The 15,384-nt window shown below is 44.7% G+C and overlaps 1 protein-coding gene across 1 annotated transcript in view; it reads right to left on the bottom strand.

Annotated features, from left to right (window-relative positions):
• Positions 1 to 288: 288 nt before the first annotated feature.
• RSPRY1 (ring finger and SPRY domain containing 1) overlaps positions 289 to 15,384 on the bottom strand; it is a 1,045,708-nt gene continuing 1,030,612 nt past the window's right edge. Inside the window, exon 15 of the mRNA XM_069653445.1 lies at positions 289 to 2,106. Coding sequence (XP_069509546.1) covers positions 2,010 to 2,106 — 97 coding nt within the window. The 3' untranslated portion in view covers positions 289 to 2,009. The remainder of the gene's footprint in view (positions 2,107 to 15,384) is intronic.

Here is a 15,384-nt window from a genome sequence, read left to right as displayed (position 1 = left end):
CTTTTTTACACTAGAATGAGCATGCGAGTGTCCTTGAAAACAGAAGGGGCGGTAGAAGCACACATGATGGGATAAATATGGAAGTCCAGTATGTGTGTGCTTACTTAAGACTGAGACCCATTTTCCCATCCTCGACAGGTATTGAGTTTTGGGGGATTGTACTGCAAACAAGGCAAAAACTGATGCTTCATATAGATATAAATCAATCACTATTTGTGTTATGTTTTCTCATATTGGATGCAGGTATATATTAAACCACTAAAAAAATACAGAGCATTATAGGAAGTGTTTCTTTTAAATGACTTGTATTTGTTTAAAACAATATCAATACATTTGCTACATTCCATTCCATAGTTTCAGAGAATATACTTCAAAATGTACATCGCTTGCAAAACAATACTGATTAAAAAACAAAATTGACAACAGATGGTAATAAAAAAATACAATAAAAATATCGCAGTAGACTGCAGCCTAGCATTAAAATTCGGGCAGGCCCTTTTCCTGCATCAGTAAAACATTGTATTAAATCCGTTTCAATTAATAAAATGTAGGTACTAGAAAAGGAGAACATTGACTGTGAATACTCCATTTTAGTAATTAAAAAACAAAATTATATATGCTCTTTGGAATCATCGTGTTATCAAAAGGTATTTTCTTTACAGATTGTACATTTTGTAAATGTAGTCTTTCAGGTACTCTGCAATACAATATTATGTACATTTTGTAGCATTGTTTACATCGATATTAATCAAGTTCTTTACATTCCAGGAACATTTGCTCTGACCAGCAGGAAGCTACTCTAACAAAGTGATATAGCTAGTTGCAAGTAATTACTTCTAAACGGTCATGCCTTTCAGAAATAAACGGTACGAATTCTGGCAAAACTGGCCCGTTCAGACAAAGATTAGCCTGACTTACTACCTTGTTCAATCACTTTTTAAAGTGAAAGGGAGAGCAGTATGCATGCGTACTTCTGGCAAAGTAGCTTACTGTGGGTCGACTCAAAAAAATAAATGCTCACCCCCAAAAGCACCTACTCACACATTAGAGGTATAATTTACTGGGTCAATACTAGGAAACAAAAGTACAAACTACTCCATTTCGCTGAATCTTTCCCACTCGGCCCTAGGCAGGCGCACAGGTGGTTCAGAAGGGTCCCGTGAAACCAGAGTAATTCGCATTTGTACTTCCTTTTGTGAATCGGGTGCATTTCATTCAAGGGAGAATTACAGCTCTAAAGCGATTGTAAATGCTTTTGGGGAGCAACACCTTCCCCGTGTGCTTTTGCCAGACTCGTGGCAAACGAGTATAGAATATGGGCTGTTTCAGTCACATTGATGTACCATGTAAAATGTCAGACTCTATAGTGCAAATTCTTCTCTCAAGTGCTTTTACGGATGGAGTACTGCACGTTATCTAGATCAGTCTGATTGGAGGTAGCAAGAGAGGACTGAAATTTTAAACTGCATAAACAAATGGTTACAAACCAATGCGCCAAATCTGGAACATGAACAACTTCCAACAGCAGTTTAACTGAAGAGGTGCGAGCTGGTGGGGGAATTAACCGTTTCACTTTATACAGTGATGTAAAGCAACACTACTGCTAGAAAAGCTCACTAGATGGAAATGGCATTTCCCTGGCTCTATTGGTCGTATGACTGGTCCCACCACTTAGGGTCCCTTTCTTCAAATCCGGTTTCATTTCACTCGTGTATGGCATTTTGGTGGAAAAAGGGCACCCTTTTATTCAGTCAACTTGTGTAAATCTATTGGTCTCCATCTGGAATGCGTCCCACAAGCTCAATAAGGGGGCTTTGTAAAACATGTTTTTATCAGCTCAATCATGCAGCGTTAAGTCAGGGAAAGAAACGCAACAGGTTAGAGTCTAAACTGATTATTTTAGACAAAACCGGTTCTGTTGTTTCAACAACAAACACAGATTTGGAGATTGCCATTCTGTGCAGCCTTCCACTGATCACACATTGGTCCACAAAGTTTCCTCACAAGTGTCATGAAATGTGAGAAATCTGTCTGATTCGAGTCTTTATTTCCTGTCGACACAATGGGCAGGTCTCAAGTTGCAAGGCACAGTCCATACAAAGGTCACTGTAAATACAAACAAATAGTTTCACATTTAATAAGAGTTAGAAATATGTGCAATCAATGCAGAAAACCAAGTATAAAATTCACATTTAAAAAATTAACTCTACAGACCCCCACCCGCCTCCAACAACTCTGACAGTGACTCCGCAAGAACCATTCAGCCGAAATTGCCACCCCTTCATCATTGCGACTCCTCTCAGCTCTGTGTGAGAGAGAGAGAGAGAGAGAGAGAGAGAGAGAGAGAGAGAGAGTGCGTGCGTGCGTGCGTGTGTTTTTTTTTTTTTTTTTTGCCGGTTTGCAATCAATTAACCCAGGCAAGAATCAAAGACATTCTAAGCCTAAGCAACACAAATCTCATATTCCACACCAATGACACTATTCACGTGAGAGCTCTTCCGGGGTGAATTTGTGGTTTCTTTTCTTGATAACACATTTTATTTGTTTTATTCTTAAACATACAACAGATTACTTTTGGAGCCAAACCCCGACAACAGTCAGAAGAATACATTTGATTCAACAGATCATACACAGCATATGTAGCTAAACATGCTCTGCGGCATTTTTTCCATCGCACACCATTTACAATAATCGTGTCATGGATCTCATATTGCGTCCTCCCATCTCTGCCAGACTTTCCCAGCCTTATCCTGGCAAACTCGCGCCCTGTACACTCTTTGCTCCATGGCTATACATATCTTGACTTACGTGACCCATTGCTCAACCTGCGGCAGCACTGCAAGCCCCACAATTTAGCAATGTTCCTCTTAATCACTGTAGTGGTGGTTGAAAAGCACTGTCTCTCATACCGTGACATTTCCACATCAACCTCCACTCCTAGCAGCAACAGTTTGGGATCTCTGGGAATCGTCCCACCCGAAACTCTCGACAGTGTATCGCAGCACTGCTACCAAAAGTGTTGTATATGCGGGCAGTCCCATAATATATGGAAAAACGTTCCCTCCTCGATCTGATATCGCAGGCAATTAGGTTCAGCGGCCCTGCCCCAGCGATAGAGGGACACCCTCGGATAGTAAATCCTATGCAGTATTTTCAATTGAATCAACCATAGTCTGGTCAAGATAGCTGACTCGCGAGGATACATTAGGATCTTGACCCAGTTTTCTGGCATAATATCCCCCACCTCTCTCTACCACTTGGCTTTCAAACTCGATAGTTCAGGAGTAGCAAATGAGGTAATAGCACTATACATAACCGTAGTGACCTTGGCATTAATACGTTCCATTACTATGTTCCTTTCCATGGGGGTGCATTCTGTCATATTAGATAAAGTAGGTAGGTGCTGTTGCAGTGCGTGTCGGAGCTGTGTATAGTGATATCTCTCAGTTGCAGGGAGATTATATGCTGTTAAATTCTCAAAGGGTACTATACCACCATCTGCTATCATATCTCCCACTTTACCTATGCAACTTGTCACCCAGATCGGCCACCTAGGCAGCTTATCTACTTTAGGGAGGTTCCCATTCTCCCAGAGTGGTTGCAATGGTTTAACCTTTTTATCCCAGCCTATGAAAGCCTGAATCTCTGCCCAGATTCGGGGTGTGTGCATCATGCTTCGAGGGAGTGGCATGAATGATGTTTGGTACAATCTGATGGCAGGCGATGCACTCACGTGTGGTAGTGATATGTCAGCATGTAGTGCGTCCTTGACCACAGACATTTGGCTCGTCCAGTGGTATGTCTGCAGCCGTGGTAAACCAATACCGCCCTCCCATATAGATCTCTGAAGCGTCCGAAGTGTGGGATGCATTAACCCACTTATGCTCTGCCCTGCGGCATCACTGTGTGCTGATGGTGCCAGAATGATCAAAATGGCTGCAAAACCCCGATGCGCGCCAAAACCTATGGAAATCGCGCCTTACAACACGAAAAGATATTTGCCAAATCTACCATGCATGTTGTCAGTGGTGGAACAGAGACCTCACTCCTGAAACATGTCACTGGGCTTCACAACAAGTAAAAATGGAGACTGCATGAAAAGCAGTATTTTGCTGAAAGGAATCCAGAATCTTGTTTTCCAATCTTTTTTTTGGTTGCTGAAACTGCAGAATGCCGGTCCAAAACATCATCAAACATCCAATATTCTTGCTGGGTGTTACAAGTCACTTCATTCAAGAAATCATTATGAACATACAATGTCATGAAAAGTGAAATCTGTTAAAATCTGGGCGCAGTACCAGCGGCTGCCTGTATGACAGCTGTCAGTGGATTGCATCATAAGGATTTAAACTTGTACAATTGTAATCTAATATCTGAAATTTAAGTGATCTGTCATTGAGAGTAACCTAGGTTGTCTCTATTTAAATCTCATGGTTTAGAAGCTGGAATAAGTGTTCTAGCTGCTTGTTTGAAAATTGCAAGTTTGTTTTAAACCAAGAAAAATTGCAACAAAATCACATTTAAATTTAAGCCTGACTCCAAGCTAAACCAGTATAACAACCTCCCCCAAGAGGCCACGCCTCTCTCTCCACAAGGAACTCACACCCATGTGATGATTAAGGGTTGGGAGGAGAACTTGGGCTGCTGTGGGAAGAAGACAATGGACTTCCTACAACTCAAGTAGATGCTAATCAGGAAGGATCACAAATGGCCTCTGCTGAAGGAAGGGGGCGTAGATTGCTTCTGAGCTGCCAGAAGGAGAAGGAGGCGGGGACAGACAACCATTTGTTGATTCACAAGGACAAAAAGCAAATTTTTAAATAAGACTGATAAATTACTGTGTATAATTGTGAAAAATATGTCAACAACAGATTTGTGAATGTGATTTCTGGATGCACGGTTTATGAGACGCCAGAACTCTGTGAGATGTTCTGGGAAGTATTAGTGGAAAATATGGTCTTACTCCAAATGTATTTATGTCAAAAGCACAAAACTTCATACTCTGATGCCCATATGCAATGCACACATTTGTACACATTTTTGGATACATTGGACCATGAGTTCCGGCCAAAAAGGGCAGAATTCTGTCAAAAGCAGACCCAAGATCCTACAGCGACAGGGCGTGGAAGAGTATCTGCTCCACAAAATATATGATCTATGTATGTTATTCTTAGAAGGTTTGCACATTTGTAAATATGTATTGTACTAAAAGTAGATTTTATGTTCAAAGGGACAAGAGGAGGACTCTCTGACTCATAAACCCACATTATCATGGTGACACCCTGTTTTCTCCTCCAATCAAGGGAGAGAAGAGACTCTAACCTATAGCCTGCCTAGGGGGTGTGCTTAGGGTAATTCAGCACACACACCCCTTTACCATATGCATAAATAGAGAAAGCTGAGGATTTAGAAATACAGATTCACCCACTAACCGATTGCTGGCAGAGCACCCTGTTAGAGAACTTGACATCTTCCTTGCTCCAGACTCCGGAAACTTGGCAAGCAGAAAGGCCCATTCCATTAGTTGAACCATTTTCAACTAGGCCTTGAAATTCCAGAAACCAGAATTCACCCCAGAAATCCAAGGAGAACAAAAGAAACAGCCGGGCTGTGCTGTAACTGCTTTCCTGCTAAAAGAATTATTACCAGAATCAAAAGACCCAATCTAGTTGTGCTGTGACCAGAGAGCCATTGCAGACCCAGTCCAGTCCGGTGTGCCCAGCAGCCTGTCCAGTCCGGTGTGCCCAGCAGAATTTCTGAGCAGAATCCCTGATCTTGACGGACAAGAATTCCTGACCGTTCTGTTCGAACATATATAGTGAGTAGCCATAGAATAGGACTGTCACTAACTATGTACTGTCCACAGTAATCCCTACCTAAACCCATCCTCTCTTGTATCTAGAACCTGCATTGTTAGAAATATTTTTGAATTGCCTGAACTCTCTATATTATCCCTATTATCTCCTTCTGTACTAGTATTGTTAAATATTTTTGCGCTCATATAATTCATCTGAAGAAGGCAAGCTCCTCGGCAGGCAGTCGCCCTGATTCAGTGGCGCCCTGATCTAGTGGCTGTGCTTTCGTGTGGTATTTGCTTCTTCAGAGTCATCCCCTAGTGTAAAGAAATCCTGTTTGTCTTTTGAAAGCGCATCCCTGTTTTTCCCATTCTTGCGCCTATCTCAGAAGAACGACCTCCACGAAAATGTCCATAACTTGTAGCTAACATTCTCAGCTTTCCATAGAATCATTCCAAATCCATATAGTTCTCCCACGATCGCGATTACCGCACGCGGAAAAGGTTGCCGCAAATTTTCGTTTTGGCAACATTTACACATGTAAAACAGCTTTTGATTGCACCAGACCTCAATTTTAAATTTTCATATTGCTTATTAGTGTCAAATCATTGCTAGTATTTGTCTGCAACTATATAAAGCACCCCCCATTCGAATTTAAACAATTCCCGTCATTTGGTCCATACTTAGTGTTTTACCCAATCCATTCCGAGATAACTTTAAAACCATTTTGACAGTTTGCCAATCAGTTCCGTTTCTCTCTTGTGTTTGCTGGGGGGGAAATTGGGATTGACATTTTGGTTGAAGTCTGCATTCCTAAAACCTGTTCTCTCTCTCCTCCTATCTCTTAACACAGCATATTGGGGAGTGGAGGGGTGTGCAGGGGGAAATAGTAACCATACTGCCATTTGATCTGAACACATACAAAAGTATTTCTGTGCTGAATAGTTTTGCTCATTATTACTCCTTGTGATTAAAGAGATTGCTTAGTGTTACATCACCCCATTGGTGATCATTGTATAACCATTAACATAGTGTGATTATATTGTGAACTACATAAATACATATTTTAACTTTGCAAACCAGCCTGATTCCTGGTTCAGTGTGACCGAGGGGGGGCGGAGGGGGTTCCAAGAGAGGGGCGTGATATAAGTGGTACATCATTCAGAATAAAAACATTTAGACACAAATAAATAAGGATTTCAGTTGTGCATTACACGCTAGGCATTGACTTAGGTGAAGCGCCGGATTGAAATCATTTACAGATTGGGGGCTCGTCACGAGATTTCTGAATTAGACATACCACTTGTGACAGTCTAATATAGCGTGCTAACTGATGGGGTACATAAACCCTTTTGGTTTACCACACTGTGAAAACACCCTTCAATAGAAACACTAAGGAGTTTAGCCTGTTTTGCAAAAATAAAATGACTCCTGTAAGTCAGAAAGGAAATTAATATTTCCAGAATGGCGACCTCAGTAGAAATTAATATGGCAAGAGAACACCTACTGCACAAATTATTTGTCAGGGGTGAATGGACAGAGCAGGATCAGAATGTTTGGCTGCAGGAAATCAAAGAAGAAGACACTGTCACAGGATTAGATATGTGGCAGGATCAGGGTCCATTACACATGGCACTTAGTGAATTGTATATGGCCCCTAAGGTAAAATAAGAGCAAAGAAAAATTGCCAAAATAGGGGCGTATCTGTACCTCCACATTAGAGCAATACAGGTAAAATATGCCGAAAACCTAGATCTGGCAAACAGGCAACTACAATCATTAGAAAAAACCCAAACTGATTTGGACTCTGCAGAGCAAAGGCTACAAAAGAGCCAAGAATCAGAAAATGAAACCAGACAGTACCTGATAAAAGTAAATGGAGATCTGGATATCCTGCAGCAAGAGAAGGTAGAGTAGGACACCAAAGTACTGGCAGTGCCAAAAGAGTGCCAAGAAAGTTTGGAATCCCTACTACGGAGCCAACAAAAGCTGGAGCAGCAAATGAACTATAATAGAGTCTGTGCAGAGCAGATAGTCACCCTGCAAAACCGCCTAGAATCCTTAAGAGGAAAATAATAAATTAATCCTGAAAGACCTTGACTCCCAAAATGAACGTGATGAAGAGCGCCAGAAAGCTGGTGCACTCCAAAAACAAAGGGACAACCCAGATGCACAGAGGGGTACTCTAATTCAGGAAAGGGACACCTTATGCAAGGAGGTCAGTTATTTAAAAACCAAGATGGAAGGAAATCACCTGGCCCTTCAGGGACTGGGTGAGCTCTAAAAAGACTACGAAAAACTGTTAGAGCACACCAGGAGGGTGGAAGATACTCTAGCAAAGAATGACCAGGCCAGTAAGGACCGGAATCAGGAGGTAACCCTCCTACAGCAAAAATTGGCCCAATATTCCAAAATTACACAGGAAGCACAGAGAGACAATGAGGCTCTCTGTGAGAAAAATGACAGGCTCCACAGACAGGTAGCTATGCAAGAACAATTAATAGAGACTAGTAAGGCCTTGATGGAAGAACAAAAGGGTCAGGTTCTTGCATATCAACAGGGAGCAGGGGCTGAGAGAGATGAGGTCCGCTGGGAGAGGGAAACCCCTGAGCATAAACTCAGGAACCCTGGAACCAGAGACTTTAATCTCTACAACTCCATGGACTGCCTCCCCCATGTCCACTGGCTCACATGAGCCAAGGGCCACAGGGATGGCAGACTTCAACCTAAGGGGAAATATGGGGCTCATGGGTCAGCGCCACCCAGAAATGGATGGGCGGGCATCTGTGTATGGGTTCCCAAGTGCTAGGGCCATCTTCTCTGATCAGGGGGACTCCAATGAGGGGAGAATCAGAGAAATGGATCCTCAGAAATACCACTTGACCAGATGGTAAAATGTAGTGGGTAATTCCATGAGGGTAGGCCCACTAAGAGTATATTAAAAACCTCTTCCCAGCTAGGACAGTGGAGGTCGGGGGGGGTACTCAGCCAATCCTGGGAGCAAGGAAGAGTCAGAAGACTCTTCTGAGCGCCACAGGACCCAAGAAACTAGGCCCCCGCATTCTGCCAGCCATTCCCAAGCTTGCAGAATCCGGGAGAGCCTAGAAGACCAGACAGGCACCTCTGGTAGCAGTGCCTCTGAGTCAGAGGATGAGTGGACCAGGGTGACCCGAATTAAGAAAGCCAATAAAGTCAAATGGCCTTGCTCAAGGATCCCCTGAAGCAAATAAAAGCCATTAGGAGCGTCATCACGCCCTATCGCAAGAATGCAAAATATTCGGTTTGGGAGCACCTTCAGCTATTTGAACAGATGATGGACACTTTCCATCTGAAGGACAGCCAAAGCTGTATTAAGTATGTGAAGTGAACATTTTCTCCCGAGTACTCCAGCTTCTTTGCAGGGCTGGAGGATCAGAATTATTCCAGATGGTCCACCTGTAGGATGGCCATCCTGAAACATTTTTCCTTTCACAGGAAAATGTGTGGAAGACCAGGCTCCACAAGAATTTGTTCAGGAGTTGAAACGCGCCTTTGCGCAGACCACTAGAAGGGTGCGCACTGACAGCAAAGAATTTGCAAACACTTTCTTTCATGCACTCCCTAAGTATATTATCACCCAGCTAGTGAGGGACTTTCACGAGAAAAGATCACTAGACTGGGTCATTGAACAAGCAACGCGCATCTATGAGGTGCAGAAGCCGTTGGAAATCAAAAATAGTCCCAAAACCCCCAAAACAACCAACACCCCTGCTGCTGCTAAAGTGTCGGAGGTGAAGGTTGCCCCCATTTTAGATCTGGAGATGGGGAGCCTAAAAACCTGCCCGCACAGAATCCAAACAACCCCAAACTCAGAAGGCCCTCGGGCCAATCACAAACAGGGAGCCAGGGAGGCAACCCCACAAATGGGACCCCTAGCTCTCCTGACTACATCAGCCCACGCTACTGGGGGAATAGACCCATCCTGCCCAAGGGGGGGGGGGAGCCAATCCGACAGCAGGAAACCCAGGGAACTTCCCTCCTAACTTACCCCAGGAGGGCAATAATCCCCCAAATACTGGACAAAATATCTTTCCTAGGTACCCGCAAAATTTCAACCCCCAAAACAATCCATCCTTTTTTCCCACTTTCCTGAGCCCACACAGCCCAATCCAGGAGAGGGGAGGCCAAGGGTGGAGGGGTACCCAAACTTTCTTAGCCCGGGGTATTTTGTGAGAAGGGATAGCTACCCTTCCCAGGATCAGCCCAGGGGAGATATGAGGACCCCGTACTAGCCAGAGCGGGTGTCCCAACTAGAGCGCCAGGTCCAGAACATGGCACAGGATCTGGGTCGCATGCTGAGGGCTCAACAGAACCCCCAGATGAGCATGGCGGCTCAGAATGCCTCAAATTCAGGATCTGGTGCTCCAGAGCAATGACGGGGGAAGAACCCCGACAACCCACCGGTTCCCAGGGAGGAGGCACAAGGGGATGGGGGTGTAAAGCCTTGGAGGAAGCTTCCTTCCCCACTTGTAAAAAGCCCCTGGAAACCCAGGAACAGGAACCAAAATCTCCTGCCCCCGAAAGTCTGCAACCCAAGGAGAAGAGGGCAGGTAGGAGAAATAAAGAGCCCAAAAATACCCATTTTGAGGAGGAGGTACAGGTCTTCCAGTTTGAGGGAAAGGGATCCTCAGAGGAACCTGGGAAAAGGATCTTCTCCTTCAGAGATGGGGGAACTCATCCCAAAAATGGGTCCCAAAGGATCCAAATCCAGACTGGGTAGATGTGGGGACGGAGTTAGCACTGCCCATCATCAAACCCCAGAATCACCAGCAAGAAAATCCCCTGGTTCAAACCCATCCTGGTGACTGCCTCCAAAAAGGGGGGGGGCAGAATCAGAACCAAGGGAACCTGAAACTTCCCCCATATCTAGCTGTCACCTTTTTCTTCCAGATTCCCAAGACTCCAAACAGAATCCTGCGCAGTTCCCTTAGGGACCACTGCAAAAGGCTTAAGACTACAGGTGTTGGTAGTAAACCCAATTGGTAGCAGTCTGTACCACCCAGATTTACCTGGTAGCTGTGGCTGAGCAACCAGACTTCTCTCAAGAAGAGTTAGACAGTATATAGAGTATACAAGATAGGTACCAAAATACAGTAGCACAAGCAAACACTGACCAGAGCTTTGGTATCAAAGTATATAATTATTTATTAAAAAGACACACTTAGAAACACTCCAGCACTATTATTGTAAACAAGTTCAAAAACACAGCCACTATTAATATATATACATCCCTTATTCCTTATTAGACAAGTCTTAGTTAACACCACTTATTTCCAGACAGAGGTCCAGCGGGGGCAGTTGTTCCTGGCAGCGGGTGCAATTCGTAGTGTCGTCCAGAGGAAGAGAAGGTCTCGACGTGGAGGAAAGCTGAAGGTCGTTGCACTGCCAGGGAAGAAACCAGCCGCAGAGTTCTCCGGTTAAAAGGTACTACCCTTTTATTTGCGGTAGTGGTAAAACGTAGTATCCCGGTTGCCGGGGTGCTTGGCACAGGCAAGGTGGCCACAAGATGATCCGGGAAGGCGAAAAGGCGGGCAAACTGGTTATCCGCATCAGTCAAAGGAAGAAGACTCTTCGGGATGAAGATCTCCTCTGTCGTTGGAAGAAGTGGTGAGTCGGTTCAGCAGGGCTCCACCGGTGGTGTCGTCGTTGCAGGTTGGCTCAGCTTCTCCCTCTTTGGATTCTTTGGTCCTGTGGCGACATCTGAAGTCCCAGTCCCCAAAGCCCTGCTTTTATGCATAAAACCCCCATTCATCAGTCTTAGCCGTCACTCAAACATGCTAAGTGGTGAGTCGGGCGGCTCACCACTGGGCCAATCACACAAGAGTGCGACTTGAGTTGCCAAGGCAACTCAGCCCAGGGTGCCTATACCCCCCCCTTCCACACATCCTGTAGACCCAGACAGAGTGGCACCACTTTTGGAGGCTTCTGTGGAGAAGCCCGCCAAAAAGTGGAACAAAGGGCTCGACTTGGGTTGGAGTTACAGAGGCGAACACAAACGCCATTTTAAAACTGAGTCCTGGCAAAAATATTAAATAAATAACCCAGCGGTATCTTTAACATTGCACCAAAAAGTGGTGCGTTTAAAATGAATGGGAAAATCCCATAGTAAATATTCTTTAGGAATATTTTGCGTGATAACCACTGCCACCAGCCAGAAACTCGACGAGGGGGGACTGCACAGTGCCCCCTCGAAAAACAGACCCAGGGGCAATCGAATTACCCCTACCAGTACTTCCACAATATGATGGTTTGTACTGGTTCTGTTCCCAATTTTAAGGCTACTAAAGTCAATGGTGACAGTAGTCAGTCCCAGGGTATGGAGTCTATGTTTGGGGGTCACTATGACACTCCTGAGCTACTGCACTGAGGGTGCTGTGTAACACACTTACCAAAACCACATGAAACCCTATGGAGTAAAAGACCCCATAGCCCATTAAACACATTGCAAAGTCAAAGGATATCTCAAATAATGTCTAAGAGTGGGAGAAAAAGAGTCTCACTCTTAGCAGGAGAAATAAAATAAACCCCAAAAATCCAGCAAAGCTGCTGGGGGACTCACTAGGTTTGGGAAATTAGCCTTAACAGAGAATTCTCCCTAACACTGTCAGTGTCCAAAACCAAGAATCTAACCTACCAGTTGTCCAAAAATGTGCATTATCTCTGCCCCCTTGAAGAGAAGGAGGGAGGATTCTATGCCCCGGTCCAAATACAGGGGCAATGTACAATTTTGGCACTGGTGGACACTGGATCCCAAGCTACCCTTCTGTCAGAAAAGGGCATTTGATCAACTGAATTCGGAAAGAGGGGGAGAAATAACAAATTCCCCTCACCCCTCTTCCTGGACAACTTCAGAACTTTGACGGGAAGGAGATTGCCGTCGAGGGGACTGCGGATTTGGACATTAAAATTGGGCGACACAAGGTGAAGCACCCGGTCATAGTTGTGTACTAGGGAATGACATCCTGGGTAGGTTGTCACCTGTTAGGCAGAATCCTGTGCAGTTCCCTTAGGGACCACTACACAAAATTAAGACTACAGGTGTCAATACAAGTTTTACCTTTGGTACTAGCCCGTACTACTATGTCAGAGTGGTAGCAGTAGCGGAGCAGCCAGGCTTATCTCAAGAGTATATGAGCAGTAGCAGAGATTACACAAAGGGACCACAATTATTATGACTCAAGGTTTCAGGTAGAAAAATATAAGTACATTTATTTTTAAACCATTTGTTGTAAACACAACACTTCTATTAGATTAAAACCACACGAAAAATATACTACAACTAACCAATTAACTTTGTACAGTAAGTACTGTGTGTTTGAATGGACCGGTGTTACGCACAAAACATGTTACTGCGAATACGGTTGTGATCACTTTTTAACAGTTCGGTCTAATAACTAAACACGTATCCGGGACATGAAATGCTACCGGGGCAAAAATACACTTAGCACCTGAGATACCCAGAGGGAGTGGAGGCAAAAATCACAGGCAATATTTTGGTTAGGCTGACAGAATCGAGAAACACTCGGAGACAGGAGTTCAAGAGTCAAAGGGCCGGAGCCAGGGTCAAGTGACACCAGGGACCTGTTGCCGAAGATCACACAGTCAGACAGTTCACGATTCAACGTAGCCAAGAGTGCTTCGATATTGTCAATGTTCGGAAGCAAAAGTTATAAGAAGGAGGGAAGACAAGGGCAAGCCTTGGAGATGAAGAAAAGGGGTTCACCCTGTTTCCTCAAGCAGAACACAGTACCTTATTCCAATGGTGCAGCTGGTGCCCTGGCAGTTGTTCCTGTTGGTATCCCGCAGACCAACGGTTCCTGGAGCTTCGCGGTGAAGGACGACGTCTGAAGGGAGTCTGCACCACACAGGGATGAAGCCGGCAGCAGTGACAATGAATAAAAGGTGCGCTCCTTAAAAACAGGAGAGGTTCTTCAGGTGGCTATCCGGACCACTACAGCAGTGTGCAGCGATTTCGACCACAAAGGCGACCTCTGACTGAAGATGAGCTGGTTATCCCCACCAAGCTCAAGGGAAGACGACTCCGGACTGGATCTTCTCTAGTCGTCGAAGGGTAGATAGCTCAGGACTGCAGCAGGGCTTCACCGGGACGGGGTAGTTGCAGTAGTCGTCGTTCTCTCCGCTTCTCCTTGGTTCCTTGTAGTTCCAGTGGCGACTCTTCTAGCCCAAGAGACCTGCCTTTTATGCGCAAAACCCCCATTCACACAGCCTGGCTGTCAATCACCCACCAGGTGGGGTTGTCCAGCCGGGACAACCACCTCAGCCAATCATGGCAAAGTGCGACTTGGGTTTCCTAGGGTACCTTGTGCAGGGGGTGACTACACCCCTCATCGCGGTAGAAATGTTAGGGTAGATGCCACTGCCACCAGCCAAATCTAAATGTTAAAAGAGCGAAACAATGCTCTAGGAGGTACAGATAAAAAGGGATACGAAGTAACCCTTTCCAGTACCCCATGGAAGATGGGGTGTACTGGATCTGTTATAGATTGACTCGGTAAAGTTAATGGTAACTTTACCCTTTTCTGGGGGATGGTAGTCAGCCTCAGAAATGGAGTCAGGGGGAAGTCTCAAAGACAACCCTGTGCCAAGGCACTGAAGGTGCTGTCTGACACACAAAAGAAGGGGGCTACTGAAGTGGTGTACTCCAGCATCCACAATCACAAAAACAGAGAAATATACATGGCAAAATACAGGTAAGAGTGGGGGAAAAGCTCACACTCTTACCAAGTGGAAAAAAAATTAACTCCAGAACTCCAGCAAAACTGCTGGGGGACTCACTAGGTGAGGGAAATTAGCCATCAATGAGAATTCTCCCTAAAAGTACCCCTCATAGATTGTGTAAACAAGGTCCTCTGGACCCAGACTAACCGACCAATAAAAGTGAAACAGTGTCAACCATGTTAGTTTAAACAGCACATGCCACGTGGTTGAACAAAAATCTGACCAAATAGAATTTCACTTCCAGAATAATCAAATCCCAGATATGACAGTATTTGCAGTAGGACAATAAACTGGTGATGGGGGGGTCCTCACTATTATTGAAAATCAACCTTCCTTCCAGTCTAAGGTGGCATTCCACACTGGAAGGAAACACTCTGAAATTCTTTACAAATTCACAATCAGAAAATCCCACTTCTATAGTCCTGAAAGATGAGAAATAAGCTCAAAGCCTGGCTGATATTCAGCAAATTGGAGAGCAGTTGTTCATCCCTATTCAGTTAAACGAAGGGAAGGACTCTGTTCTCGCCCGAGTGTGTGTGAACAACGGCAAGAGCTTCATCAGTGAGGCCATGTTCTGCAAACTCCCAAAAGATCCAGCCATTCCCACATTTAAACTGTTAGACAAATGGGAAATGGACCTGGAAACACCCAATTCCAAACACCTCCTGCCTAGCAGGTGTATGCTCAAAATTTACATAGGCAACAAGAGCATAGTCCATAATTGTTGGGTCGTGCGAGATGTCCCTGTCGCCATTTTACTTAGGCAGTGACATTCTCAATCGCTTTGCCATTAGTTTGGACCTAATAAACT

Source organism: Ambystoma mexicanum, chromosome 1p (assembly GCF_040938575.1).
Source record: "Ambystoma mexicanum isolate Mex_15411 chromosome 1p, UKY_AmexF1_1, whole genome shotgun sequence".
NCBI classification, from domain to species: domain Eukaryota; kingdom Metazoa; phylum Chordata; class Amphibia; order Caudata; family Ambystomatidae; genus Ambystoma; species Ambystoma mexicanum.
This window is presented reverse-complemented; position numbering and strand designations above follow the sequence as displayed.